General features: G+C 50.6%; 8 protein-coding genes across 8 annotated transcripts; 2 read left to right on the top strand and 6 right to left on the bottom strand.

Moving 5' to 3' along the window:
• Window position 1: 1 nt before the first annotated feature.
• Window positions 2-1,049, bottom strand: VC83_09374 (uncharacterized protein). The gene has a single exon (XM_024472813.1). The coding sequence runs from the start codon at window positions 890-892 to the stop codon at window positions 161-163; it is 732 nt and encodes a 243-aa protein (XP_024319641.1). The 5' UTR covers window positions 893-1,049; the 3' UTR covers window positions 2-160.
• TIM44 (protein translocase subunit) lies at window positions 1,050-3,316 on the top strand. Its single transcript, XM_024472812.1, has 2 exons — window positions 1,050-2,149; window positions 2,199-3,316. Exons 1-2 carry the CDS (start codon window positions 1,206-1,208, stop codon window positions 2,872-2,874), a joined length of 1,620 nt encoding a protein of 539 aa, XP_024319645.1. The 5' UTR covers window positions 1,050-1,205; the 3' UTR covers window positions 2,875-3,316.
• Window positions 3,317-3,360: 44 nt separating this feature from the next.
• On the bottom strand, window positions 3,361-4,982 carry VC83_09372 (uncharacterized protein). Its single transcript, XM_024472811.1, has 6 exons — window positions 4,664-4,982; window positions 4,531-4,609; window positions 4,422-4,478; window positions 4,317-4,362; window positions 3,967-4,261; window positions 3,361-3,887 (listed from the first exon to the last, which is right to left on the bottom strand). Exons 1-6 carry the CDS (start codon window positions 4,726-4,728, stop codon window positions 3,398-3,400), a joined length of 1,032 nt encoding a protein of 343 aa, XP_024319644.1. The 5' UTR covers window positions 4,729-4,982; the 3' UTR covers window positions 3,361-3,397.
• A 317-nt stretch (window positions 4,983-5,299) lies between these two features.
• Window positions 5,300-8,702, bottom strand: VC83_09370 (uncharacterized protein). Its single transcript, XM_024472810.1, has 2 exons — window positions 6,267-8,702; window positions 5,300-6,204 (listed from the first exon to the last, which is right to left on the bottom strand). Exons 1-2 carry the CDS (start codon window positions 8,314-8,316, stop codon window positions 5,945-5,947), a joined length of 2,310 nt encoding a protein of 769 aa, XP_024319643.1. The 5' UTR covers window positions 8,317-8,702; the 3' UTR covers window positions 5,300-5,944.
• On the bottom strand, window positions 8,703-13,610 carry VC83_09369 (uncharacterized protein). Its single transcript, XM_024472809.1, has 3 exons — window positions 11,797-13,610; window positions 11,153-11,746; window positions 8,703-11,098 (listed from the first exon to the last, which is right to left on the bottom strand). Exons 1-3 carry the CDS (start codon window positions 12,862-12,864, stop codon window positions 9,110-9,112), a joined length of 3,651 nt encoding a protein of 1,216 aa, XP_024319630.1. The 5' UTR covers window positions 12,865-13,610; the 3' UTR covers window positions 8,703-9,109.
• A 1,274-nt stretch (window positions 13,611-14,884) lies between these two features.
• Window positions 14,885-15,674, top strand: VC83_09368 (uncharacterized protein; the record flags this gene model as incomplete). The annotated part of the gene is made up of 3 exons (XM_024472808.1): window positions 14,885-15,350; window positions 15,411-15,496; window positions 15,560-15,674. Exons 1-3 carry the CDS (start codon window positions 15,213-15,215, stop codon window positions 15,672-15,674), a joined length of 339 nt encoding a protein of 112 aa, XP_024319631.1. The 5' UTR covers window positions 14,885-15,212.
• A 3,846-nt stretch (window positions 15,675-19,520) lies between these two features.
• On the bottom strand, window positions 19,521-21,243 carry GWT1 (Glucosaminyl phosphatidylinositol (GlcN-PI) nositol acylation protein). Its single transcript, XM_024472807.1, has 2 exons — window positions 21,040-21,243; window positions 19,521-20,992 (listed from the first exon to the last, which is right to left on the bottom strand). The coding sequence occupies exons 1-2, from the start codon at window positions 21,133-21,135 to the stop codon at window positions 19,616-19,618; spliced, it is 1,473 nt and encodes a 490-aa protein (XP_024319632.1). The 5' UTR covers window positions 21,136-21,243; the 3' UTR covers window positions 19,521-19,615.
• Window positions 21,244-23,450: 2,207 nt separating this feature from the next.
• Window positions 23,451-25,331, bottom strand: VC83_09366 (uncharacterized protein; the record flags this gene model as incomplete). Its single annotated transcript, XM_024472806.1, has 6 exons — window positions 23,451-23,943; window positions 24,155-24,294; window positions 24,346-24,443; window positions 24,536-24,666; window positions 24,716-24,764; window positions 25,163-25,331. 6 exons carry the CDS (start codon window positions 25,329-25,331, stop codon window positions 23,841-23,843), a joined length of 690 nt encoding a protein of 229 aa, XP_024319633.1. The 3' UTR covers window positions 23,451-23,840.
• Window positions 25,332-25,825: the final 494 nt, after the last annotated feature.

Below are 25,825 nucleotides of genomic sequence, written 5' to 3'. Positions count from 1 at the left end.
GCGGCGTTTATGAGATTTTGATACCCAAGGGTTCTTCCGTTTCTAGTAAAAAGTTACATATTTATAAAATACAGCGTGAACTCTGCCATGTGATGAGCCAACCGCATCCCCGTATCTCCAGCCAACACTCTAATACAACATCCATGGTAGCATCTGCGGCTTACAATCTCTTTGGCCTTGGACTTCTCGTACCACCAAACTTAAGCCTCGTAGCATCCGTAACCCTCACAATCTTCCCTCTGAACGGCATCCCCTCCACCCCCAAAATCGCCTTCGTAACTGCCTCTCTCCCCTGCCCAAACCCTCTCAAGACAACCTCCAACTTCTTAATCTGCGAGAGCAACCCCGTATCCCTCATCCGCCCAAACACATAACTAGCCAGCTGGAACGCCGTATCGTAGTGCTTCCTCTGCGAGTGCTTGAACCCAATGTTCCCTGTCGACATCGAGATAACCGGGTCGCGGTTCGGCCGTGTCACCGTGATGTGCGTGTTATGCTTCGTGGCGTACACGTGCAAGTGGTGCGGCTCCTCATAGCGCTGCTGTGCGCTCAGGTTGTTATATGCTGACAGTCCGGCTGGGCTGGGGAATCGCGAGCTCGACTTCGAGGCCTGTCCTTCTTCGAAGATGGCGGAGAGGTCGCTGAGGGCGGGGCGTTTGGCAGGGCTGGAGGCGCTGGAGGATGACTTGTTGGATGAGAGACCCAGGGTCGAGTCTGCTTTAAAGGGAGCAGATGTCGGGGATTGCTCGTCGCCCTCTGCTCGGCGTGGGGGGGCTTGTGAAAATTGCTGTCGCTGCAGGCATTGGAAACCAGGCCTCGCGATGGCGGGAGCCTCTGCCCTTCCAGAGAGCGCCGTAAGAGCCACCACATGTCTGACCGCCGTCCTACTCATTGTGCTTTGTTGTTGACTGCGATGTGGAATGTCTCGTGAGGAGGAACTTGATCAATAAACTTACATCGCATGTACTAGTTCCGCTAGTGCCGAGCCGGCAACTCCCGTCGCCCTTATATTTTTGTCAATTTGGTAGTTGGGGAAAATATATCGGAGCGCCGCCACAGGCACAACATCGACACCCGAGTTGCCCCCCCCCAATCCTCTCTTTCCCCAGCGACTCTTGTCCTGTATCGGCATTGCCTGCATTTGTGGGCATCTATCATATCTAGCGACTTTTTTTTTGCCTGCGAAGGGAACATCAAAGGGCGACATGAACGGTTTACGGCTGTCGGCAACAGCGCTGCTGAGCTCTCCCTTAAGGGCTGCGACTGCGGCAAGGCCTGTGAACACACGAATCGCGGCATATACGCAGTCTATCAGCCAGGCGCAGATTGCCGGTCTTCACTCTACTTCTACATCTTCTCTACGTGTTGAATTATTACCACTGAGATCCCAATTCTTACCCGAATCCTTTCTAGCCGACCAAGCCTCCCCCCGATCTAGGCGAACTCTTCATCAGTCGGCATCGCTGAGACGGGAGAAGAGCAAGGACACGGCGAAGGACGTCCCCAAGGAAGAATCTGCCACCCAGGAGACTGCAGAGGAAGCTGCCAAGAAGGCCAGCGAAAACCCCGAGCAAGCTGGAGAGGAGAAGCCGAAGGACGAAGAGAAGTCCGAAGGCGATAAAGAGGAGAAGAAGGAAGCCCCACCACCCCCTCCACCTCACGGAGAGAAGTCACCGTGGCAGGTGTTTACCGAAACATTGCAGTCCGAGTTCAAGTCCTCGAAGGAGTGGAACGAGGGAACCAAGGCCCTGTCGGATTCAGCCCATCAATTCACGGAGAGCGAATCGGTAAAGCGCGCACGTCAAGCATACGAGGCTAGCACAAGCAGAGTCTCGTCTACCGGCGCGAAGGTGTTGAAGACAACTGCTGGTGCCGTGGGTAAAGGAGCTGCGTGGACGTGGGATACACATGTGGTGAAGGGTGTTCGGTCGACGGTCAACGCCACCGGGGACGTGCTTGAGAAGTCAACCCGGCCGCTTCGCGAGACCGAAGCATACAAGAACGTGAAGAATGTTATCGATGATGGTAGCAGCTCGAGATATGGTGGATGGGTTGAGAAGGAGGAGAGGAGGAAGTCGAGAGAGGCCAGAGAGCTCGCTGAAAACGGCGGTGTTCCAGGTCCTCGGGAAGTCGCCAAAGAAGATCCAAAGTACGATTATACCCTCGCCTACTAGAAACTTGATGCTAACAATTTGCAGTGCCGGAACCAATGTCACTCTTCACAAGGATGCAGCCTGGAAGGAGTCGTGGCGCGAGTTCCGCGACTCCAACAAGGTCATGCAGGGTCTGTTCTCAATGAAATCGGCCTACAACGAATCTGAAAACCCCCTCGTATCGACTGCGCGATCGATCTCGGACCGCATTGCCGGCTTCTTCGCCGAGAACGAGACGGCAATGGTCATCAAGAAGTTCCGCGAGATGGACCCTGGATTCCAGCTCGAGCCGTTCCTCCGTGAGATGCGCGAATATATCCTTCCTGAAGTTCTCGACGCATACGTCAAGGGTGATACCGAGACTCTTAGACTGTGGCTCAGCGCAGCACAGTTCTCGGTCTACGACGCGTTATCAAAGCAGTACACCACTGCTGGCTTGAAGTCGGACGGAAGGATCTTGGATATCAGGCACGTCGACATTATGTCCGCGAGAATGCTGGAGCCCGGAGATGTCCCAGTCTTCATCGTCACCTGCAGGACACAGGAGGTTCACGTCTACCGCAACGCGAAGTCCAACGACCTCGCTGCCGGAATGGAGGATAAGGTCCAGCTGGTCACCTACGCCATCGGCGTGACCCGCATCCCGGAGGAAGTCAACAACCCCGAGACCCGCGGCTGGAGGCTTATCGAGCTGCAGAAGAGCGGACGCGACTACATATGAGGAGCGCGATCATCTTGAATTTTCTTTTCGAGTACTAAAAACGGGCCCTTTTTTGTCGGCATTCTTTTGCATAGCGATTTCCTTTGTGGCTCCGGGGATCGATCTAGGTTTCGCCGCTATGGAAAATACGTATTTCAGCAGGGGGCAGCCGAAATGTACTGTAATTGTAAGGCATATTTTGTATGTATATAGCATGTGTGGAGGTGGGAGTTCGTTGCGCCCGAGCGATGGCGCTTTGGCCCAAGGGGTCTGCTTTGGTTACTGGACTCGACGGTCTGGCTCTCCCCACTCTTTGATCGAAGTCATGGCGGCATGTCTTTAGATGTACGATTTATTATAGGTGTGGTGGTTGCAGGTGATTGGTTGGCGAGGGAAAGGGGTAAAGGGCGCTCGTATGGGCGGTTTGAAAAATCTAGCCCGGAATGTACAACAAAATAGAAGCATAATCTACATGTACAAGCCATATCCATTTAGTTCTGTTCCATTGCCATCATTTATATGCCTATCATTTATATACCCCCATCTAAAGCCGTGTAATCCCCTTGACCCGATCCAAAAAATCAATCACCTCAATCATATCCCGACACTCCATCAGTCCCCCCCTCTCCTCCTTCCCCAACAACGCTGGCTTCCCCCCTCCAGCACTCCCCGTCATCTGACTCAAATGATGCAACACAAGCTTAAACGGAATCGGCGCCCTGACAACGCGATTCATGAAGTGCTCCACCGCCTCCCACGGACACGCATCGTGCCCCGCGAACAGGGCCGGGTTGGCCAGGATATCGCGCGCGGACATGACGCCGTCGATGCCCGTTTCGGCGGCGATGGAAGATGCGATTGCGAGGGTTGAGACGTCGCCGTTGGCGATGAGGGGGACGGTGACGTGGGGGCGGAGGAGGGAGAGAGCTTCTGTGTTGACGGGTTCGGAGGAGCGTTGGGATTTGGTGCGACCGTGGATGGTGAGGAAGTCGACGCCGGCGTCTTGGACGGTCTTGATGAAGTCTATTGTTTGGCTGGTTTTGTCAGTCTCCCTGGTCTCTTTGTGGGGTTCTGGAAGTCGCGTGTGGAGTTTGGGCTGTCAGGAGGGAGTACCGTAAGTCTTTGTGTATCCTGATTTTAACACTAACTGTTCTCTGCCCTTCATACCCGTCCCTCTTCAGCGTCGCCTTCGCTTCTTTGACGATATCAGCAACGAGCTCGCGTTTGTTCATCAGCGCGGCGCCGAGACATTCTGCGCATGCCCAGGACTGGGGACAGCCGCAGTTGAGGTCTACGCCTGATACGAAGGGTGCCAGTGTGCTTGTTGCGCGCGCGAACTCGAGGGGGGAGTTGGCGCCGAATTGGAGGATGGTTGGGACGGAGGTGGGAGAGGGGGGGAGTGTAAAGTCTTGTGGGGGGTTAGAGTCTGTGGAAGGAAATGGGGCGAGGGAGGCTGTTTGTACCGCTGTCCCGGGCGAAGACGCTTCTGTTGAACTCTTTTGCTAGGATCTGCGGAAAGAACGTAAGTGGTGATCCTTGATGATGGCCCAGGGCAGAATGGAGCATACCATCGGTGTCCAGCATAGGTCAACGCCATACTTATGCACTGTCTGACGAAAAGCAAGCTATCCAGTTCATCAGCCACAGTCCCGTAACATGCCCTCCAGTCCTGCCTACCTTGCTATACCTCACCATAGGCGCCGAGGTATACAGTGGTCTTCCCTGCTCTCTAGCAATATCAAACAGCTTCAAGGGACTGCGCAATGCTTAGCAACTGCAGACCAGGGAAGTAAAAGGGGGCGGCGAGTACTTCACGTGATCGAAAGGAGGAAGACCATCTTTCACATCCGAGTCACCAACATAGTTTCCGGCCATATCAAGAGATAAACTGGAGTATGGTGTGTGTTAAGAGCCAAGAGGCGCCCGGAGTTGTCCTCCATATATCTGCTCACATGAGCTGGGTTGAGTGCGAGATGACACAAAGATTTCAAAAATCCTCAATTTCGGGATTCGATTGGAGGAGCGAGGTGTAGTGGAGTATAGCATACTATAGTTTTAAAATCGTACAACTGTCTGGCCCTGTGGCGAAAAGGTACCGCGTTGCCCTCCGACTAACGTGACCTCACGTTTATGAAAGGCAGAGATTGTGGGTTCGATCCCCATCAGGGTCGAATATTTTGTTTTGCGTTGTAAGTCTTCTAGATACTGGAATGGGTTTCTACCTTTTTGCAATGCTGGATATCTATTACGACGAACGTTGTGGTTATTTTTGTCTGGTGAAAGCCGGCGATATACGGTGCGTGGGTGTCCCCTGAGAGTGGTGGGAAAGGGGTAGGGGAGTAGCAGACAGTTTAGAACTAAACGACCATCACATCACTTGCTCACAGGGAATTATGAAGCGGTTTATTACCCTCTTTAATAATTTGCCACTCGTACAGCTCGATCTCGAAGGCTCAATGCAAGTTGCCCAACGCGGATTTCAGAGGCCCCACGGCGAGATCTTTGAACTGTGCCGACCGCAGTCAAGGGATGTATGCTATCTCGCTGTTGAACCCTTACCCTAGCAGGCATCGCGACGAGAAGCCCAGACCGCAGGAACAAGAAGAGTTTGAGTCTGTTCAACGCAACGTACAGGAGCGTATCAACAACCCAATTCTCTTATGGACGACTGTTATATGGACTGCCATAGCGGTCTACATAGCTTTTCTACTTGGCCCAACTCCACCGTGGAGAAGTTAATTCCACCAAGGAACCCTCCAAACGACAACCAAGGCGGAGTCTTTTAATTATATTGAGATATGCTTTTAGCCATGACCATGGCAGGTGCGTAGTGACATAGATGGTCTCATCGTACAGCTTGTAAGGTTACATATTGCCTGGTTGCAGGCTATCCATGCAAACACGACATATTCAAAAATGGGCATAGTCTCCTGAACAGTGTAGTTTTATCGGTTGCCCGTTGCAAATTCAGTTCAACTACCTAACTACAGAAGAACAGAAATTCACATAAGTGTTTCAAAGCAACCCATCTCCTACCCCCCCTCTCCTCACATCCTATCACCCCCATCTATCCACCTCATCCTCAACCCATCTAGCTACCAGCAGCAGTATTACCGCCCAACAAACTCTGGTCCCCAAGAACTGGGTAAAAGAATGCTGCCACGGCGATAATAACATATGCAGCACACAACAGCGCGCCCTCAAGGTAATTGCTGCGACCGTCCAGGACGAGGAAGTTGACAATGAAGGCCGACACGAAGAGACATACCGTCTCGAAGAGGGTGAAGTACAGTGACATGGGTTTATCCATCATCCATCCCAGGAGGACGATGAAAGGGGTTACAAAGAGTGCTGTTAAGAATGTTAGCCCACGTTCTATTTTTCAGAAATAAGGGGGAAAGAGGGAGACATACCAATCTGAATACTACTTCCAACAGCAACACCAATAGCAAGATCAACCTTATTCTTCGTCGCCACCGTAACAGCCGTCACGTGTTCCGCCGCATTACCAACAATAGGCAGGATGATCAATCCCACAAACGTCTCGCCGAGGGCAGTATGCGTAGTAACATCATTGATACTAGCAACCATGTACTCGGCGCACACGGCGACCAAACCAGTAGAGATGAGCAGGAGAATCACAGCCGTCGTGCGCGAGATATCATCCTCGTCCTCCTCCACCTTCTCGGTATGAGGGTGGATAGGAATCGACGACGACGCGTGGATGATCTGGTTGGGAGCGACTGCTGCCTCGGCGCCAGCAGGGGTGTCCAGTCGTAATGGCAGCGAGTTCGTGCGGCGGATGCCGTAGCGGATAAGTGGGACCGGGCCTGGCGTGGCTACGGGGTGAGGCGACGCGGAGGGCGGTGGTTGGGTGAAGACGCTCTGCGAGAGAGTCTTTGGCAAGGCGGGGCGGATGCTCTTCAGGAATGGGCGTTTTGGGATGGGTGCCTGGATCTCCGTGTCTGCGACGGCGAAGTCGACGCGGCGGGGTGCATAGTCGCCCATGGGCTCTTTGGCTTGGGCCTCTTCCATCTCGGCCTGCTCGCGCAGTGCCTTGTTTGCCTTTTTGCGCTCCTTCTTCTCAGCGTGCTTTTGGCGTTTGCGCTCCTTGCGTTCTTTACGGGATGGTTTTTCCTGCTTCTCGTTGATGCTGTTGTGGCGGCTTCTGCTGGTTGAACACAGGGGCGTCGAGTTATCCTCGATGTCTGCGTCGGCAGCACCCACGGGCTGCGTGGATGGGCCGCCAGTTTCCTCGTAAAAGGTATTCCGGGATAGGTTCGCGCGATCAAACGTGTTGGCGGTGCTCACGCTCGACTTGCGGCGTCTTCGGCCACCACGCCTGATAGCGCGCTTGATCTTAGCGGCTGTGCCATTCGAGTCATCAGAGTCATCGGAGCTAAAGCTAGAGGAAGAATCATCGGTTGAAGACTCCATCCAAAGCGCCACTGGCCCAGGTGCAGATTCCTCGTCGATGATGTGCTGTGGCGTACTCTGATACAAGTACGCGTGCGAGTTGAGCTGGAAGACGAGGTAGAGACCATAGACGAGCAGCAAAATGACGCTCGTGCCTCTGCTGACCTTGACAACTGCTTTATCTGCCTTCGCCTGATTTTGATCGTTGAAGGCAGCGTGGAAAGCAGTAGGCAGCAGAAGACTCATAACACTCAGACTGAGCAGACAAGCGCTCATCTGCGTAATCGTGCTATTGTAAATCTGCTCCCGGAATCTCAGCCCACCGATAAAAAAGGCAAGTCCAAGAATCAGTAGCAGATTAGCCAGGATCGATCCCAGCAGGGACGCCTGCACAATGCGGATCTCGTTTTTGGCCAGAGCGATAATGAAAATAATCAGCTCGACCGAGTTTCCAAATGTGACGTTCATCAGCGCCCCGACAGTGTCACCCATGCGCTTCGCGACGCTCTCCGTCGCGTAACTCAGCAGTCCAGCCAACGGCACGATGGCAATTGCGTTCATCACGAAGATGATGATTGGGCTAGCGTGGGCTGCCTCAACGGCGATGCCCACGGGCACGAACACGAGGATGACATTAAGCCAGCTCGAGCCGACGATTTTCTTAGTAGTGAGCGCAAAGCGCACTGCAATATTCTTTTTCTTCTTCTCCTCCTTGCCGCTCACGACAAACCCCGTCCCCTCAGCCTCCGTATCGGGCTGAGGCGTTGTGCCGGAGAGAGATGCGATGTTGATCGCGTGGCCATTTTCATGGGTTGCGGCGCCGTTGCCATTGGTGTCTGCGAAGGTGATGTTCTTCTCGCTGCCGTTGGAGCCATGGTGGCTATGGGTCGTTGAGGTGGTGGGGGAGGTGGTGGGGGAGGTGGTGGGGGAGGTGGTGGGGGGGAGGGTCGTGGGCAGCTCTGTGCCCTCGTTTTCGTCTGGTTTAGGGTGTAGCCATGAGCGTAGACGGTCCGTGACTGTTGCTTGGGTAGGCGGGGGCTCCTTCATCGATTCGGGGTCTTTTGAGGGTGATAAATTTGCAGATAAAAGGAGTTTGTCTTTTTGATGTCTGGTACTCCGTAGATAGAGCGTGACTCTAAGAAAGTACAAGCTTATCACAAGCGCTCCAATTTCCCCTGCTGGAAGGAATGGATGACGTCAGAAGCCCAGCACCGCCACATACAGACAGCCACAGTATGACTGACGCGAAATTACGAAGTCAGGTGACGTGGCGTTTATTTTTTTACATTGTGAGCACAATCATATTATGCACATTTATGAAGTAAACACTGAGATGGGAAATGAAGAGATGAAGACTCGATTGAAGACAGACACCAATCGTGGCCAACACTTGCAATATACTATATAAGGCGGTAGTAGTGTGGGGTATTAAAAGCCAATTAAACAGTACATCCTTCTTGCTCCATCCACTCCCACTTTCTTCGCTCTTCACGCTGACACCAACAACACTCTCTATCTCCTTCCCACTCCTCCTCCCCCCCTCTCGCAACTTCGAAAACCAATATCAAAACATACATTCCGCCCCTCCCCAATGCATCGCGTCCCATGCCCAGGCATCCGCCTATTATAATCGCACAATCAATCATCGCACCCTCCAGCAGCCCCCCCGTCCCTCGCACGCAAAAATAGAAGCGATCCCCAAATGGCGAAATAAGAGCAAAGCACAAAAAGTAGGACTCCTTCACGCCCCGCCTGCCAAGAAATATATCAAAACTTTGTCTTCACCTTGCTCGCTTGCTCTCTCTCTCTCTTTTCCTTGAAATTCTCGTCGCTCAATCGCTCACATCTCACCTTCTCTCGCCCGTCCTCTTCGTCTAAAAAAGTCCATCACCTTCCTGGCCGCGCCGCTGCTGCCAGACGTGTGGTTATTACCTCCGTACCCTCCCTGGTCTTGTCCACCATCGGCCTCATACGCTTCCGTAAACTTGCGGTTGTTCTTTTGTAAGGCGCCTCTTCCACCCTTGCCGGCCTGTCTGTCAGAATCGTAATCGTTATACCCTTGGTTCTGGTTATATCTTGCATTCTGCGCCGCCTGGCGCGTCTGGCTCTTGGCCAGGTTTGGATAGCTAGAGTGCGCTGGTTCCGTGGGTGGCGGGGAGTCTATGGTCTTCGGGCGGTATGTTGGGCGGGGCCCGAAGTCAGATTGCCCATCGTATGCTGTGGGTGGAGGAGGCTGCTGGGTTGTAGATGCGTAACGTTGGTGTATCGGGGTCGCAATCGGTGGAGCTTTTGCAGCCTGTTGAGACCCATCGCGGCTTCGAGTGTATATTGGAGCAACCGCGTTGGTCTGAGGCCTGCTTTGGAGTTTCTCAACCGGCGGTGCTGGCTCGCCGTACGCAGCGGAACGATCGACTCCATCGTCGTAATAGCGACCATCTTCAGATGGAGTTGCAGAGTCAGACTCTTTTCCAATACCGATGGATTTCAACGAAAAGCTTGCTGGGAGGAGCGAGAATCGTCTCGTTGATTTCTTTTGGTCAGAATCACCACCCGTAGACCCAGTAACGCTGCCACTCCTCTTCTTGCCAAACCCAAAGGATATAGAACGGCGGCTAGAATCAACCGATTGTCTGCTGACCTCGCCAGCTGCAGCTGGACCAGGGTAGCTCACTGGCGGATAGGACTTCTTCGGTTTCTCGGCGTTTGTCTTGCCTCCGAATATCGACCCATGACGACCGAATATGCTACCAATAGTGCTAGAACGCTTGTGCGAGCGAGTTGGAGGTGCGTCTGCAGCGGAGTCTTCCAGGCCAGAGAGTCTGGCGAACTTCGGTGGAATTCCTTGGCTAATGCTTGGACGGCCGTAGTCAGATTCACCTTCAGGGGAGACATCGTATCGCTGCCCATTGCTCGTAGTGGGTTGAGACATGCGGCCGTGAGCGTTGGTGGTGGCAACAGTAGGAGCAGCCGTCTGGCTGTAATGTGTTGTATTAATTCCGCTTTGAGTGGACGTCATAGAACCACCAGTGTTAGGCCTTGCAATACCCTGGCCCAGCAACGGTGCCATGAATGCATTTTCGGAGGTGGAACGTGCTGGTTCTCTGCCAGGCCTGGATGGAGCGGCCATGGGTTGGCTGCGATGCGCGCTGGGAGGCTTCTTAGAGTCCCGTGCAGATCCAGGTGCCAGGGGCAATGGCTTCTCTGAAGACGCGACCCGTCTTTTCTCTTGTGCGGCAGCGCCCACTTCAGCATGGCCCTGGCTGTCAGCACCAGCACGCGTTCTGGATACTGATTGAGGAGCAGAGGAGATATCTTCGCCTCTGACGGTCTGCTGTCGAGGTGCCACGTATTCGACCTGCAATGTACGGCGTTTGGCATCCTTGTTGGCTTTGGGGGTGGTGTGGTCTTCGGCGTCTTGGTCGACGTTCCCATGCTTTCGTGCAAGGTCTCCAACAGCCGGCGCAGGTTTCTGCGACTTCGTTGGCTCTCTGACCGACGCACTGCGGGCAAGTAATGATCCGCCGTCCGAACGCTCTTCCTTGACGGTTGTATTGGCAATATCTGCTGGCGAGGTGGTATTGCTGGTAATAAAGCCCACAACATGAGCGTATTCGCTCAGCCAGCTGTGTCTCGCAACCTCGAAGAGGTCGGCGCGCTTTCGTGGATCTGGGACAAGAATTCGTCTGAGAAGGTCTCTGGCATGAGGAGTGACATATTCGGGGAATGTTAAAGGCGTGGATACGATATATTTGTAGAGAAGGTTAATATTGTCACCTTCGGGGTTCGCTGGGTCGTCATCGAAGGGAAGGTACCCTGCAAGCATTGCATACTGAAGAAAGCAAGTTAGTTCTATATCTTGACACAATCTGGGGCTGGTGCATACCAAGATAACTCCGCAACTCCAGACATCAACCTTGCGGCCGGTGTACAAGGAGTCGCTAACGACCAGCTCCGGGGCAGCATAACACGGACTTCCACAGCTGGTCTGCATCAGATCGCCTCGTCGGAAGCCACCAGGCAGGATCCTGTCAAGCTCCATCCGCCTCACATAATCACGACTCGATAGGCCGTACTCCACCTCTTCCCCGAGCTCATCCACGGGGTTGAAGGTATTGGCAAAGCCGAAATCAGTGATGATGATGTTGCGGTTGCGGTCCAGTAGTAAGTTCTCCAGCTTCAGATCACGGTGGACGATTCCCTTCTTGTGAAGGTAGCCAACCCCCGAGACCAACTGAGCAAACAATCTCCGTGCCGAGTTGTCCTTCAGGTATCGGTGGTTCAGGATGTAGTCGAAAAGCTCTCCGCCCGACGCGTATTCTAGAATGATGCCAATGTGTTTCTCGGTTTCCACCATCTCATGGAGTCGCACAATGTTCGGATGTGAAATCTCTCGTAGAATCGCAATCTCGCGGTAGATTTTGGCAAGTCGCGTAGGATTCGTTCCAACGCTGTCTCTCCGGATTAGTTTAATAGCAACCTGAGGTATATTAGTATACAATCTCGTCGAAGCATCATTCCAAAGCCTACCTGTACACCGCCTTCTTGCTTCCAGCCCATCTTGACCTTGCCAAACTCGCCCTCACCCAGGGTGTTTCCGAGGAAGTATTCACCAAACTTGGTCGTCTTCTCTCGTTTTGTGCTATGGTCCTGTCTTCTGCGTTCTCCTGCGCGACCATCATCATTTCCATCGTTGTCAACAGCGTTGGGGGCCGCGGCAGGAGAAGAAGCATCTCCAGTGTAGGTCCGCGGTACAGCCTCGGCCATGCGTTCGCGTTCCCTGTCCAGATCCACCTTAGGTTGGCTTATGACCAAACGGCTCAAGACATCGTTGGTCTCTCTTATCGGGCCATTCGCGTCATTCGCCGAATTGCCCATGTCTTGTTGCCGATTCTGCGGCTGGGGTTGTTGGGCGCTACGGCTTTCACGCGTGGTGTTTGATCTGTGCGGTGAATCTTCCCCTGGCTGCTGTGCGCGCCTTCGTGATCTAGATGCCGAATCGGTTGCAAGCGCGCTGTCGTCGGCAGCCTTGGATCGGTGGCCGTTGGTTTGCCAGGATTCCCGCTGGTCGGAGTGGGGGCCGTCACCAGCAGCAGCTACTCTTGCCGCGTGTATTGCCCGGTCGTCAGCTTGCTGTGCATTCCATTTCGGTCGGTCTGTCGAAGTAGTAGCTGCTGCGGCGGCTGCGGCGAGAGCAGGGCCCGAGGATCTCTGGTTTGACGAGGTTCTCGGCGGCGCGACCGGCGGCATACCACGTTGGTACTCGGCGCCTGTCACGTTTGAGCGAGAATTCGCGGATTCGGAAACTACGGGCGATTGGTGGTGTTGGCCCGTCATCGGAAACGCGGATGTTGTGGGGGAATAGTATTGTTGTGGTTGTTGCTGGGTTACAGGAGATGCGCCATTCCCACTTGGCCGCTTCGATGGCCGCCGCGTTGTCGACGCTGGCGACGCGTTTCCGGTCTGTTGATTGTACGCCTGGTCTCTCGGCTGCTGCGCCTGTGACGAATATTGTCGCGTCGATGGCGATGGTGGCTGCGGGAGCGAGGTTATCGTGGTTGATTGATGTGGAGCCTGGAGCGACACAGCGGACGACATGATCCTGCTCAACGCGATAGATTGAGTTTGTAGTTGGGTCGCCGTTGGATATCTCGTCAGATCGAGTTCTCTCGGAGTCGAAAAGTTAGATCTGACGGTGTGTTCGATTGCCTGTGATCAGCGATTGTGTCGCCTCTGTCACCAATGAGGACCTCCAGCTACCATGATGTTGCAGCCCAAACAGTGAAACCAATGTAAGCAGATCACCCCCTTAGCACCTGTCCGTATCCGCGACTCTGCGTGATTTTGGGCGTGTTCAGGGCTGTTTACACTGGCGATAAGACTATCTTTTGGATTGAGTGAGAGATGAAGTATATTGGAAGATTGGATGAATTGAAGATAGAACGACAGTGAATGAAGTCAGAGACGGGGAGGCGTTGAAGATGTTAAAATTAAGCCTCCGCTCGAGGGTATGATCGGCCTGGCGTTGAAGGCTGGCTGCTTTTGGGGGGGGGTGTGGGGGAAGAGCGACTGGAGTTGTTTGGCGGTCGGCCGCTGTAATTTCTTTCCCTTTTTCGCGACTTAAGCGATGAATTGTGAGGGAGAAGTGGAGTTTTGGGTGTACCTTACCGGGATTTCACAATTGAATAAGGGTAGCACGACGGTAACGGGGACCGTCACCAAAATGGGCTGGTGTTCCCACGGTTTTTGGTGCGTGCTCCGTGGCACCACCCGTTTCTCATGCCAACGGTGATTCCTCCCAAACGGTCGACGCCAAGCACCAGTAAATAGAAAAGAAGCCGTAGTAGAATAGTAAAATTGACTCACCGTTTTCGTTCCTTCTTCGGTGGCCCGTAAACGGTGATGGCGCCATCTTCAAGGTATTACCGATGCCAGAAGTCGGCAGTATACTCGGAATGAACCATCGCCGGCGTGGCCAGCAGTTGAAAAAAGTGAGAATCGCACCCAAAAAGCAAAGCGCGGTGATAAAAGCAGTGAGGTGATAGGAAAACCATACGGCAGCAAGAAAATCATACGGTAATAAGAAAAAACCTTATTCTAACGCAGCTTCAAAAGGCCGAACAAAAAACAAGTGAGGGAAGCAGAAAGTGAGACCTACCGCGGCAGCCCGTATGCTGCAGTCGACAGGAAGTGTCGGTTCGTTCTAGTTGGCAGGGTAAACAGACAAACGGGCCTCAATATATACCCAAAAATCTGGGAAGAGGCTTTGGGAGTAGGGAAGCCGGGGCAAAAGCCGCCGTCATCATTTTGATCATGGCGATGGGAGAGGTGGAACATATGGCAGCTAGCAGCACCAAGATGATTACGGCGGAGGAGCATGGGACATAGGGAAGCAAAGGAAAAGAAGGCATCAGGAACAATCTTATATTCTATATAGCTTCAATAATATAGCCATCATCCATGCAAATGCCAGCCCGAATTGCCTCAATGTGATCATCTATTCCGCCCAGCCCGACAGCGACACGACAAGCAGCCCATGACATTCCAGCCATTCCATCACTCCGAAACCAGCAAGTCCAGCAATGCCCAAGCCCACACGCCGAAAGCACCAAGTCCAGCTGAGATGTGCACCAAGGTAAGCCCATACTCCCAAGCCAAGCCAGTATCCATGCAGCAAAGTGCCGCTGCCTAAAAGACCCCATCCATACTTCGAGTTTCACTCCGGCTCAAGCGGCGTTCATTCGAGACCTCCTAGTAACATAAGGGAAACTGGGAGGATGGCAGCGCTTTTACAAGTTAGAAGTGAAGCCGTAGATATAATAAATGAACTCAATTTCTATATCTATCTACCTATTCATATTACTCTATGTGATGTCGATTTCGATGCTTTGAATACGGCTTTATGAAAATAGGTGATACGTGCCTTCCATATTTGGTGGTTTCTTCGCCCACCGTAAACTTCACTCTAAATTTCGAATTCTGTCTCTGAATCGACCTTTACCTATGTAAAGGTAGGATATGCCATCAGAATTGGCACTGTGAAGGTAAGTTCAATCTCATTTGAACGAGTATTCAAACTCTCACTTGTCATGTCAACCGCTCGCTCTCGAGCTTCGTTCTGAGCTGTCGCGCTCTATTCTTCTTGGCTCTCCAAGCCCGCCAAAACATTGGCTGACCTTGCCACAACTTGCCCAATGTGGTTAGAGCTCTGTTTGGCATTGTCGAGGCCTCTTTGAGCCTCTCTGAACCTTCCTCAATCATTTTCGAAGCTCATTCAATGCTGTCCGGAGTACTGTCCAGGATAGTCTCCCCACTCCAGCCCAAACCTACAGCTGGCTGACCTTGTCACAGATTCAAGTCTGCCACTATTGACAGCTTAATTGAGCCATATCCATCGGGCTTGCCTTTCGAAGGCAAATATCTCTGGCTTCTCGCTCTTCGACACAATGGCCACCCTCGCTGGCATGCTCACCAAGCTGCCTGCAAACGCAAATATCTCTGACCTCCTCCTCACCATCGAAAGCCCTCCCCCCAAACATGAGCTGGATACTCCGCCTGGCGCGGCCACTCCCAGGATATTTAAAGTCAGTGATGAATGGCTCCCAGCCATCACCTTGTATTGCCGAACGGTCCCCGATTCATAGGCATTATCCAAAGCTCCCCCACCCTCATCGCAATCCACCAACCAGCTCGACCATAGAGCGCTCCTCTTCGACATTGCTGCTCCCAGGTAAGTCCTCTATCCTCTCACCGAATTGCCTAAATTCTACTGACCCAAAACACAAAACTCTAGTCACCTTTCGACGCCAGGCATGAGCACTCCCTGGGCGTTTTTGGTCGCGCCGCCATACTCCCTAGCCATTCCCAGGATGTCTGGAATGCACACCATCTTGCGCACCTCAATTTGAGGTATGTCAAATCGTGTGCAGACTCTGGATTTGTATGGGGTTTTCAGAGTCCAAAGGGGGGGCCTTTGGATTTTTGAAAAAACAAAACGTGCATTTCCCCAGCCTGGTTTTGGCCCTGTTTTGGGCACTTTGCTATGAGCACTCCGTGGAGTGTCTTCGGGCGACTATCATAGGTGGCACATACTTATGTATCGCATTACCAGTAAGTTTGACTATGTTTCCATTCTACAAGCTTCAGTGTCCCTGGTCATGGCCACTTGTGGCCGACTACACACATCAGTAGGTTGAAACTTCATGTTTGGAATGCCTCAATTCTTTTCCTTTTTATTTCCTTTTTATTCGTTTAGTGGATTGATATGTTTAGAGGTATGTTGAAGCTGATTTCCTCCAGCTTGGGCATGCATTTCTACATGTCGATACTCAGTTAAGTCAGGTAAGTGTTTCAATTTTTATTTTCTCCATGTCCTTTCGGTTTTGGGTATATTCTAGCCCGGTAAGTGTCTATTTTCTCTATCTCTGTTCGTTTTTGGGTATATTACAGCCAGTAAGTATTTTTATTTCTCTATGTCCTTTCGCTTTACCTCTCTTCTTTCCTTTCCTTTTCTTTCATTGATACTGTCTGGACAACCGCCGACTGAGCTAGCTCCAGCAAGCCCAGTTTTTAAATCGGCCAAGTCCAGCGCCTTTCTCTTTCGTTTTGCTTTGCTCAGTTCAACCGTTAAAGCGGATCTGCCCACTCCAACCTGCACCAAACTGTGAGTCTCCCAACCCCCCCTCATCTATTACATGACTACCAGCTATTTAATTTGATATAGATACTCAAGAACCACATGTCGAAGTGGCAGAGCGCTACCACAAAGCCCGACATCGACCTACGAACTCGACACTTGGTAGCTGGCTACCCATTTCGACATATAAACGACACTTGGCAGCTGGCCGATGCACGGAAGGAAGGATAGGAAAGGATAAGACCTGGCGATGGTCTGAACGAACTTGAAATAAACAGCCTGGGGTAGGTGCGGGGTCTGGGGGTTGGTGCGCGAGAGCTATGATGCGAGCTTTCGGTGGCCGCTTGATGCCACAGCTCAAATGTGGCATCAGAACTTGGGTAAGGAGTGGCAGAAGGGTGGAGGATACTGGCTAGATATATCTATGTAGTAAATATAATGTTTCTGTGCTTATTAACTGTTTCCTGGCCGGTCAACAGTGATCTTGCTGTCACCGATACCACCCAACTACCATTATGCCACCGCTATGGCCGGTTTTGCCATACCTGGGCCAAATTAAGGTGGTGATACCGGCGAATCCTCATTCACTGGCCATATATATCTACAGTAAATCTCCAGTTTCACCGAATCCATATATTTACTGTATATGACTACGTAACCGCTATTATAACGTATCCGTACAAGGCGCATAAACCGTTCACTTTAAATATGGTTGGCTCTGGGCACCCGTAGCTCACCGATCGCCCACCCCTACTTTCGCCGTAACTGTTAAGTCCAAAGTGCCCTCATGCTGAGCATAGGGTTCTTCAGCTTTTGTCGCAAGGAGAGAAGCGTATCGGTGTGCGATGGGAAAACCGTTCTGCTACCCTTATTTAATTACGTGGATCCCCGGTAAGGTAGATAGGTGGGGGCGGTAGTGTTTGGTGCGTAAAGGGGGACAACGGGACACCGGAGACACAGCTAACGCCAGCTAACACCAGCTAACACCAGCTAACACCAGCTAACACCAGCTAACACCAGCTAACACCAGCTAACACCAGCTAACACCAGCTAACACCAGCTAACACCAGCTAACACCAGCTAACACCAGCTAACACCAGCTAACACCAGCTAACACACCAACTAACACACTAACACTAACATACCAACTAACACACAACTAACACCCTAACACCCTAACACCCTAACACTAACACACTAACACACTAACACCCTTAGGGGGGCCGGCCCTTTTTTGAAGTACAGTAGGATTAAACAACACCAGCTAACACACAAAATGGACAATGGACAGCGAACAACCTTGCTGGCGTTAATCCAGGTACAGGTACAGTACGAGTTAACTGTTTCAAGCACGGATAAATAATAACGCGCTTAGAGCAATCTGTCGGATATGACAGGAAAGAGGAGAAGAGGAGAAGGGTAATCTAGGGATTTCCTTATGCTAGATGGAAATAAGCGTGGTAAGCGTTTGTTGTTAGTGTTGTGTTATTAACCTCGTTCCTACACTTCCTTCCTCGCTCTGGGCCTCAACGCAGCCACAATTCCCTACTCTCCTCCAGCGCATTACATGAACTGACTATGCTCTCTAGTTCCACAGTGCATACAAATATGATATGATACAATACACTCTCACACTCTTCATGACTCGAACCTCCCTCTCCCCATTCCCTTGCTCTTGTTCCCGTATTTCCCTGTATCTGTGCAACCACCTCTCCCTGCGCACTTGTGCTCAATACACAAGTGCGACCCATCTCACGGGAAGCAAAACTCTCTCTACCATCACGACTACCAGACGACTACCAGGCTCCCCCGTTTTCTCCCCCGTTGATCGTACTCGTACCGTAACTCGGCAGTATGTACTCCCAGCCCCAGTTGTTTATGTGCTCATCTCGACGAATCGCCACTGCCCGCCCCACTGATGGAGAGATTTGTTTATGCGAAGCTTCCCTCGGCCTTACCCGTGCCACACCACACGTGAATTGGCGGCTAATAGATGAGGATGAGCTCATTATCACATTCGTCCAGCGGCGGTTGGACTAGACGGACTGGGCAGAGCATTGCTGTATCCGTACGAACTGTAAGAGTGGCGCAAGGCTGGCGCTCGAGAGCATCCCATCTCCCATCCCACCTCCCCGTCAACAATCCCGAAACTTGCCCGCGACGGGGAGCGCCATTTCCCCTTTTGGCCGATGGCCTTACGCCTTGCCCGCTGGAATCGGTATGGTAAGTACCTTAACCTAGATCCCCCAGATCTCACCAAACTTACTTCTTCATCTGATGGCAAAAACATCTCCCCTAGCAATTTCAAAAACCCGCGACAAGGCCCATGCTCCAGCGCTTCGCAAATCATGCCCTCCGGCGTGTGCGACGGTGTATGACACATGTAAGGGCGCTTACCTATTTAAAAAAGGAATATTTCCCCAACCGCATCGTCAGCCTCCCCTACCTGCATTGATATGGGAGATGAAGGCCCTCAGGCATATGCGAATAACCGCCCCTCCTCCTTCCTCATATCACCCCACCTTACCCCAAAGTGACGACAACCTCCAAGTAGACACCAGAGGCAGGGGGGAACATGTCACAAATGGTATGTGTCACACATCACATCACGCCACATACATATCACATGCATCAAACCACACACAAGGCAGGAATAAAAACAACAAAAGTTAAAAGCAAAATTTCAATCCAGCCAGCCTAGACCGGCGAGCAGTAGACAACACACAGCGCGCACCCTCCCAAAAAGAAGGCACCATGCGCGTGCGACCAGCTCTCCAGACCCAGGCCAATAACCCCTCACTTCATCCTCCGGAAAGCATAATAGAAGTAGTAGCGTGTGTAAAAAAATCCCTGACAGAGTATTGATAGTTGCAAAAAGTCCTGATCTGGCGGAGCCAACCACGCGTGGTGGTTGCGGGACCGAAATAGAAGTGCGGTGCATTGCCCCTGCATGCACAACCACACGGAGTTGTACTGTACTATGTACGCAGATATGCACGGTGGTAGGCAGGGGCTGGCTGTCTTACTTGGGTGTCTTACCAATGCAAGCTTCATCCTCCGAATAGTGATGGCAACGACTCACCTGGGTTTTAGAAGCCGTGTAAAGTGTGTCCAAGTTGTCCCATTCCTGCAACCCTCAGCTCATTCTAATATATTATCATTAAGCTTACAATAATATTGCAACAATTAATACTTCAAGATAAATAACTACTGTTACAACTTGATACTGATATCATACACATCCAACAACACGGCTAATCCGGTTATCACGCCCCCGTAAGCGAGCAAAATGCCCACCGCCACGGAATCTTTAACAAAAAGAGTCGAAACCGTGAGGTTGACCAGCCCGGTAAGCAGGTTCGCGACAAGGAACAGCGCCAGGCCGTTCCGGTTATATGCCGTCATAATCCTACTCGTTGCTTGGTTATAGTTGCGCTCCTCCGTCTTCTTGTCTGTGGCCTTGTAGACTTCCGGGAAGTAGAACGTCTCAATGGCACAGAATGCCGTGGTTTGGATGCAGTTGAACGCTGCTACGAAGAGGAGGTAGGGCAGGTTTGCAAGTCGACGAGACACGGTAAGTCCCAGCCCGTAATAATGCGTCGTAGCCACATATAAGAGACTCCAAACCAGGGATGTGGTCGCCAGCGTAATAAGGAGCTTCTTCCGCTGGGCGAAGCTTCCAGTGGGCTCCTTTGGTGAGATGTTTCTTGGAATAACGGCCATCCCAATGCCCTGTCCAGCCAGGAATATCGACAGATACCCAATGAAGCTAAATATCCCCTCTCTGTTCTTTGAGAAGAGATCTGTTCGAGGGGCTGTCAAAACAAACGCCTTGAGGTTGGTATTGTCCAGGACAATCTCATAGACAGCTGCAAGTAGGAAAGCCAGCACCTCAAATGACGGGATCAGCTGGAATGCCCATTGAAAGATTGCCACAAAAGGTGGCAGAAATCCAAGAGTGAAGAAGAAATTCCAGTGGACTCCGTACTCTGTGACATGCTCAGCATAGTCAAGACCCTTGACCGACCAAAGACGAATCAGGCCCAGTACAAAGAGCGGCAATGAGTGTCGAATGGACGAGTATAACCGCGAGCCCAGCGTAGTATATATCCCACTAATCTTCTCCCTGAGAACAGGCCTCGCAGCGACGACACCTGCTGAGAACACGAACGAGCCAACCCCGAGGTCCATCAGCGACGTGCCCCAGTTCTCGACCTTTGCGAATCGTCTAGGGAAGATCGGGAAGTCCACGGCGAGAATGGCCAGACATGTTATGATCATCATGCATCCTCTGTATATGGTGAGGAATGGCTTGCGGGGCAAAGGGTCGAGAGATGCCTCTGACGCGGTGACCTTCTTCGCCTGGGGAGGCTTGGCCTTTTTCTTCGTCGGTATGGTGTAGAAATATGAGAGTATTATCGCCGGGCTCAAGAGAAGGATGTCGAGTAATAGAGGGTTAGGGGAGTATAGCGTGGTCGCGAGGAGGACGGCGCCGACATTGAGGAAGAAGTCGACGGCAAAGGGGATGGCTGTGTATTTCGCAAAGAACTGATGCCTTGCTTGTAGAGCAGACCAGGCGATGATAGATATCTGATTCTCTATCAGCTAGGTCATCAAGAGCGGGGTTGGGGGCATACAGGAACAACAGCTGTGACTGCGATAATATCACCGATTGACCCGCCCGTGAGGTTCGACACGAAGTCTTCTTTCAGGGTTTTGTAGTCTTTCGCCATGGTGAGAGGAGCAGCGCAGCTAGAGGGGTATCAACGCAAAACAAATATTACATAGAAAATCACACATTCATGTCTCAGAAAGGAACTCTGGTTGTGGAGGATAGAGGGGGAGCTTGGATGATGCTGTCCTTTTCGGAAGCTAGGGTAAATGCGCGCCGTCAAATCAGTAGCCTCGTTGGACAAGGCTAGGTGAGATTGCTGGATTATTGATGACTAAGCGATTTCGCGTCTTCGAATGAGTTCCAGTATACGGACACCGGTGTCCGAATACTAAGCGAACGACATCACGGACACCCCTGGATTTGTAAGCGGTTACGTAAGTAAACCCCAACCAACAAACCGCTCCAGCAACCCCAGAATCATAAAACGGGCCAAATTGATAAAGTGATTCATAGTAGGGAAGAATAGCTATAGAATAGACTTGATAAGAAGTGATTCATAGTAAGAATACCCCTCTTTCTACTTGCCTTATTCCTCTTCGTACTTTTCCTTTCTTCTTACGAGTATTGTCGACCGGCGCCGTGGGCGCCGGTTTGTAAGCAGCCTGCCGTGAAGCCACTAAAGCACGTGATTGGGCGTTGGTCACGTGACCCCAACGCGTCAAACGCGAATATTTCCACAACCCCCCACCAACCTTTCCTTCTTCTTCAACAACGCGATGGCCACCACCACCACCCCCACCACCAAGGCTTCTGGCCTCAAAGCCACCGGTAAGTTCAATTCCTTCCTTTTCCTTTGTTTTGTTTGATTGATTACCTTACCGGGAATTACAGCATTTGAAATAAGGGTACCACACCCGTATTTCGATGGTTTTTTCGAGAATACGGGTGCCCGGAAAAGAGGGGTGGCTTACTAATATTCTACGGTTGGTCATAGCTCCCAGTTTTCGAGAAGAACGGTTCAGGCGGTCTGTACGGGAGCAGTGGAATTGAGGTTATATAGATATATACAGTAAATAGAATGATTCTATGATTTACTGTAGATGTATGTGGCCGGTGGATGACGATATACCCGCATCACCACCTTAATTTGGCCCAAGAGTGGTAAAACTGGCCATAGCGGTAGCATAATGGAACTTGGGCAACATTGGTGGCGGCAAGATCATGGTCTACAAGGTCAGAAACAGATATTCTTCACAGAAACCATTATATTTACTACATGAAGCTATCTATCCAGTATCTTCTGCCATTCTACTGCCCCCCTTGCCTAGGCTGTGATGCCACGTTTGATCGGTGCCATCGAGCGACTGCCAAAAGCTCCCATCACAGCTCTCGCCCAGTACTCCTGCCTAGGCTGCGCACTACTCGCTCAATACTCGGCTCACTCGCTCAGTGGGTTACTCAGCTGGGTGAGTAGCTGAACCTTTTACTCGACTCGGTGAGTGAGGTCAATACTCAGTTACTCTGTAAAAACCCGGTGAGTACTCGGCTATCACGTGTAAGATTTATGCATCATGTGAACAGTCCCTCATACGATTAATACTGTTTTATGGTTAAGTTAAAGTATTACATCTATTAGCATCACTCTCGCCATCTCTAGTAAGCTGTGAGAACGAATCATGTATATTCCTCTATCTAAGTACCATGATTATCAGAAGATTATTAGAACGCTATTATCTATTATATATGCTTAAGAACATCCCTCCACCTTGCTTGATGAGGCCGGCCAGACCTACTAATACCTAAAGTATTTATAGGGTCTTGATGAGGATCCTCGACTGAGCGGAACGAGCTATGAGTCAAGATAACTGTGTATAGAACTTGTTCATAAAATGTCTCTTGTGTGAGAATATGATCTTATTATAGGTATTAACCTACATAATTCTGGTAATAATCTGGTAATCCTTACTTGTTGAGGTTGCATTTGATTGATTCGCATTTGATAGAGACTATCCTTCCCATCTGTGACTTCTTTTTGCAAATGTCTGATGCAAGATGTGTTGCCATAGACTTTGGGCCAGCAGACTTGATTGCAGGATGCGTAAGGGCCTTCGAACAATAAGTACAAATAACACATGGTTCTCCAGAAAGCCGGTCTGCTCCTTGGTGATAACTTCTCCAGTATTGAGAACTCCAGTTGGTTGAATCCCATGCAATCTTCATAAGGAGTTTTGTAGTATGATCTGAGTGTTGTTCATACCATCGTGATAGCTTCCACCACTCAATGAATATATCGTGTGTATCCTTAGTCCATTTGACGAATTGGTTTAACTTGCCAATATATTCAAGGCCTGCAGGGACTTTGTAAGGATGCCTGTCCCTCAGTGATGGAAAGGATCTGAGTCGGGCAGGTTACGGTCACATGATAAGAGTTAAGGCAGGTTAGCTGAGTCGGACCCGTTTCGGGTACTTAAGGAGATTGACCCAACGGGGGTTCCTCTCTTCATCTTTTTTGTATCCTTCGTAGTAGACCTATAGGATAGCATCCGTTTAGCCTCTGACTCGCACTCTCATATGCTATTACTGTGAGCTGGGTGCCCTGTGTCCTTACAGACTTGATTTAATGAGGATAGTCGTTGAGAAGACGGAATAGAGTCTGAGAATACTGTCAGAATCAAACAACTCTGAGTATTGAGATGGCATTTGGCAAATTGCTCGATTATCAGAAGGTTACCAGAAGTCTGGCTACGATGAAGTACTTAAATACCTGGTTTTCCAACGCGAAAGGTACTCCAGCGCTATAACTTTAGCAACTCAAGTTCTCCTCTACTCTAGCTCCAGGAACAACATATCCTGTGCAGCTGATACCTTAGCCCACTTTTCCTTATCAAACTTCTTAGAGTAGACAAGTAAGAACGCCTCTTTGAAGCTAGAACTATGAGTGGATATTTGCAACCATCCATTGTCGACAAGATTGTAAGACTTTGGGTACCACTGCACAGGTCCTGGTAATTAGGCCCACTTTCCAAACTGCCTGCTCGTACAAACAGAAATATTTATGTGGTGGGATAACCTCGTGAAAAGTGCTATAATAAACAATTAGTATTGCCAGAAGATTGCTAGGATGATCAGAGACGTACCCTTCCTCTACATCAATCCACGGCATATACTCAAAGAGACGCTCAGGCTTCTTTCTCAGCTTTCCAGCCTTTCTCGTATATGAGTGGATACAGCTATCCCAGAAATGTTGCCACTTGCGGAAATTGGACTCTTCATGGGCCTATCAACTATTAGTATCACCAGAAGATTACCAGATTATGAGGTAGCATACATCAATGTGCGCTTGAGTTAAGAGAGCCTGGGTGCTAGTGATCTCTTCATCGGAAAGCTCATCTGGTAGAACAGCCTCGTCATTTAAAATATCTCGCGCTGTAACATAAGCTCCAACTCCAAATCGTCTTCAACCTCAGTATCCTCCCATTCGCTGTTATGATTGTCATCGATTGGAATACTTGAGATACCCTCAAATGCAGCAAGCTCAGACAGAAGTTGTTTGGGCGGAGTAGATGGTGGGGCTTGTGGAGAAGAAGAGGCGCTAATATTCTTGACTTTCTGATTCGCAATGCAAGATGCATGGGTACCCTTCTCAGTCCTGTTTATAGTTAGATTGAGGCTACCAGAGATTACCAGAAGGAACTTACCGAACACAAATACGCTCAACCTTCAATTCATTCTGTAGACGTGTCTTGTCTTCAGTAGAGGCAGCGATATACTTTGTGTAATGACACAGGGCACCCAGCTCACAGTAATAGCATATGAGAGTGCGAGTTGGAGGCTAAAAGGATGCTATCCTATAGGTCTACTACGAAGGATACAAAAAAGATGAAGGGGGAACCCCGTTAAGTTTGTTTCCTTAAGTACCCGAAACGGGCCCGACTCGGTTATCCCAACCCTAGCCCTGAACCTTCCACCGCAACAGGTCCGCATCGACCCTGAACCCTACACCCTTACTGTCCCCCACTATAGTGTAACTCGCTATGTCCTCCTCTACTGGTCCGAAACCACACCGAGTCGGATTTCATGCTTGTGGTGACCGTAACAGCTCTGAGGCGGGTTCTTCGAGTATCTAGGTAAGGAGGCATCCTTACACTTTGCAGACTTATATAACTTCTTTAAGTAGTAGCTCAGATCAGCATGGTCAGCCTTGAGTGCTAAGTGAACAGCCTTCTCGTCTTCAGTAAGGTTGGAGACGCAGTTGCGAGCTTTGATAGTATTCGCATTAGTGGAGAGTTCTTCATGTGCCTTGAGTTTCGCCATACTAACTAAACATGTGATTAGCAGAGATCTCCAGAAGTTCTGGCTATAGAATCAAGATAATAAACTTAGTTGAAGTCCTAGTGAAGAGGTAAAGGCTCAAAAGGGAAGAAGAATGTGTAGATCGGAGAGTAACCAAGGAAGGTGGTTCTAAGGTCGTGGTTATTTTAAAGTTGCAAACAAAAATATTTGTGAAGGAATATTCACCTACAAAGAATTACTGTTCCAAAAACAACACCACAATGCGCACCTTCATATAAAACACATACCTTTCAACCTCTACCTCTTTACTATACTCTTCTTCTGCAATATTCTTTCTACAAACTCACTGTAAGTACACATATCTTTTGATCTACTTCTTTATCTTGTGTTTACTTTACTAACTCACCTTGATATTAGCAAATGACTCGTACCAAGCAAACTGCTAGGAGATCAACTGGCGGCATAGCACCAAGGATGCCACTTGGATTACGGGCTGGCTCTGGGCTTGGCGGAAA

Source organism: Pseudogymnoascus destructans (assembly GCF_001641265.1).
Source record: "Pseudogymnoascus destructans isolate 20631-21 unplaced genomic scaffold scaffold_45, whole genome shotgun sequence".
Classification (NCBI taxonomy): Eukaryota; Fungi; Ascomycota; class Leotiomycetes; order Thelebolales; family Thelebolaceae; genus Pseudogymnoascus; species Pseudogymnoascus destructans.
This window is presented reverse-complemented; position numbering and strand designations above follow the sequence as displayed.

Bases quoted from the DNA above. Each gene is read 5' to 3' on its own strand.
- VC83_09374 (XM_024472813.1), bottom strand. From the start codon at position 892: ATGAGTAGGACGGCGGTCAGACATGTGGTGGCTCTTACGGCGCTCTCT.
- TIM44 (XM_024472812.1), top strand. From the start codon at position 1,206: ATGAACGGTTTACGGCTGTCGGCAACAGCGCTGCTGAGCTCTCCCTTA. The intron at 2,150-2,198 runs GTACGATTATAC...AACAATTTGCAG, and splicing joins GTCGCCAAAGAAGATCCAAA to TGCCGGAACCAATGTCACTC.
- VC83_09372 (XM_024472811.1), bottom strand. From the start codon at position 4,728: ATGGCCGGAAACTATGTTGGTGACTCGGATGTGAAAGATGGTCTTCCT. The intron at 4,610-4,663 runs GTACTCGCCGCC...AGCATTGCGCAG, and splicing joins CCTCCTTTCGATCACGTGAA to TCCCTTGAAGCTGTTTGATA. The intron at 4,262-4,316 runs GTACAAACAGCC...ACCCCCCACAAG, and splicing joins CGTCTTCGCCCGGGACAGCG to ACTTTACACTCCCCCCCTCT.
- VC83_09370 (XM_024472810.1), bottom strand. From the start codon at position 8,316: ATGAAGGAGCCCCCGCCTACCCAAGCAACAGTCACGGACCGTCTACGC. The intron at 6,205-6,266 runs GTATGTCTCCCT...CATTCTTAACAG, and splicing joins TGGAAGTAGTATTCAGATTG to CACTCTTTGTAACCCCTTTC.
- VC83_09369 (XM_024472809.1), bottom strand. From the start codon at position 12,864: ATGTCGTCCGCTGTGTCGCTCCAGGCTCCACATCAATCAACCACGATA. The intron at 11,747-11,796 runs GTAGGCTTTGGA...AATATACCTCAG, and splicing joins AGCAAGAAGGCGGTGTACAG to GTTGCTATTAAACTAATCCG. The intron at 11,099-11,152 runs GTATGCACCAGC...TGCTTTCTTCAG, and splicing joins GGAGTTGCGGAGTTATCTTG to TATGCAATGCTTGCAGGGTA.
- GWT1 (XM_024472807.1), bottom strand. From the start codon at position 21,135: ATGGCGAAAGACTACAAAACCCTGAAAGAAGACTTCGTGTCGAACCTC. The intron at 20,993-21,039 runs GTATGCCCCCAA...ATAGAGAATCAG, and splicing joins CAGTCACAGCTGTTGTTCCT to ATATCTATCATCGCCTGGTC.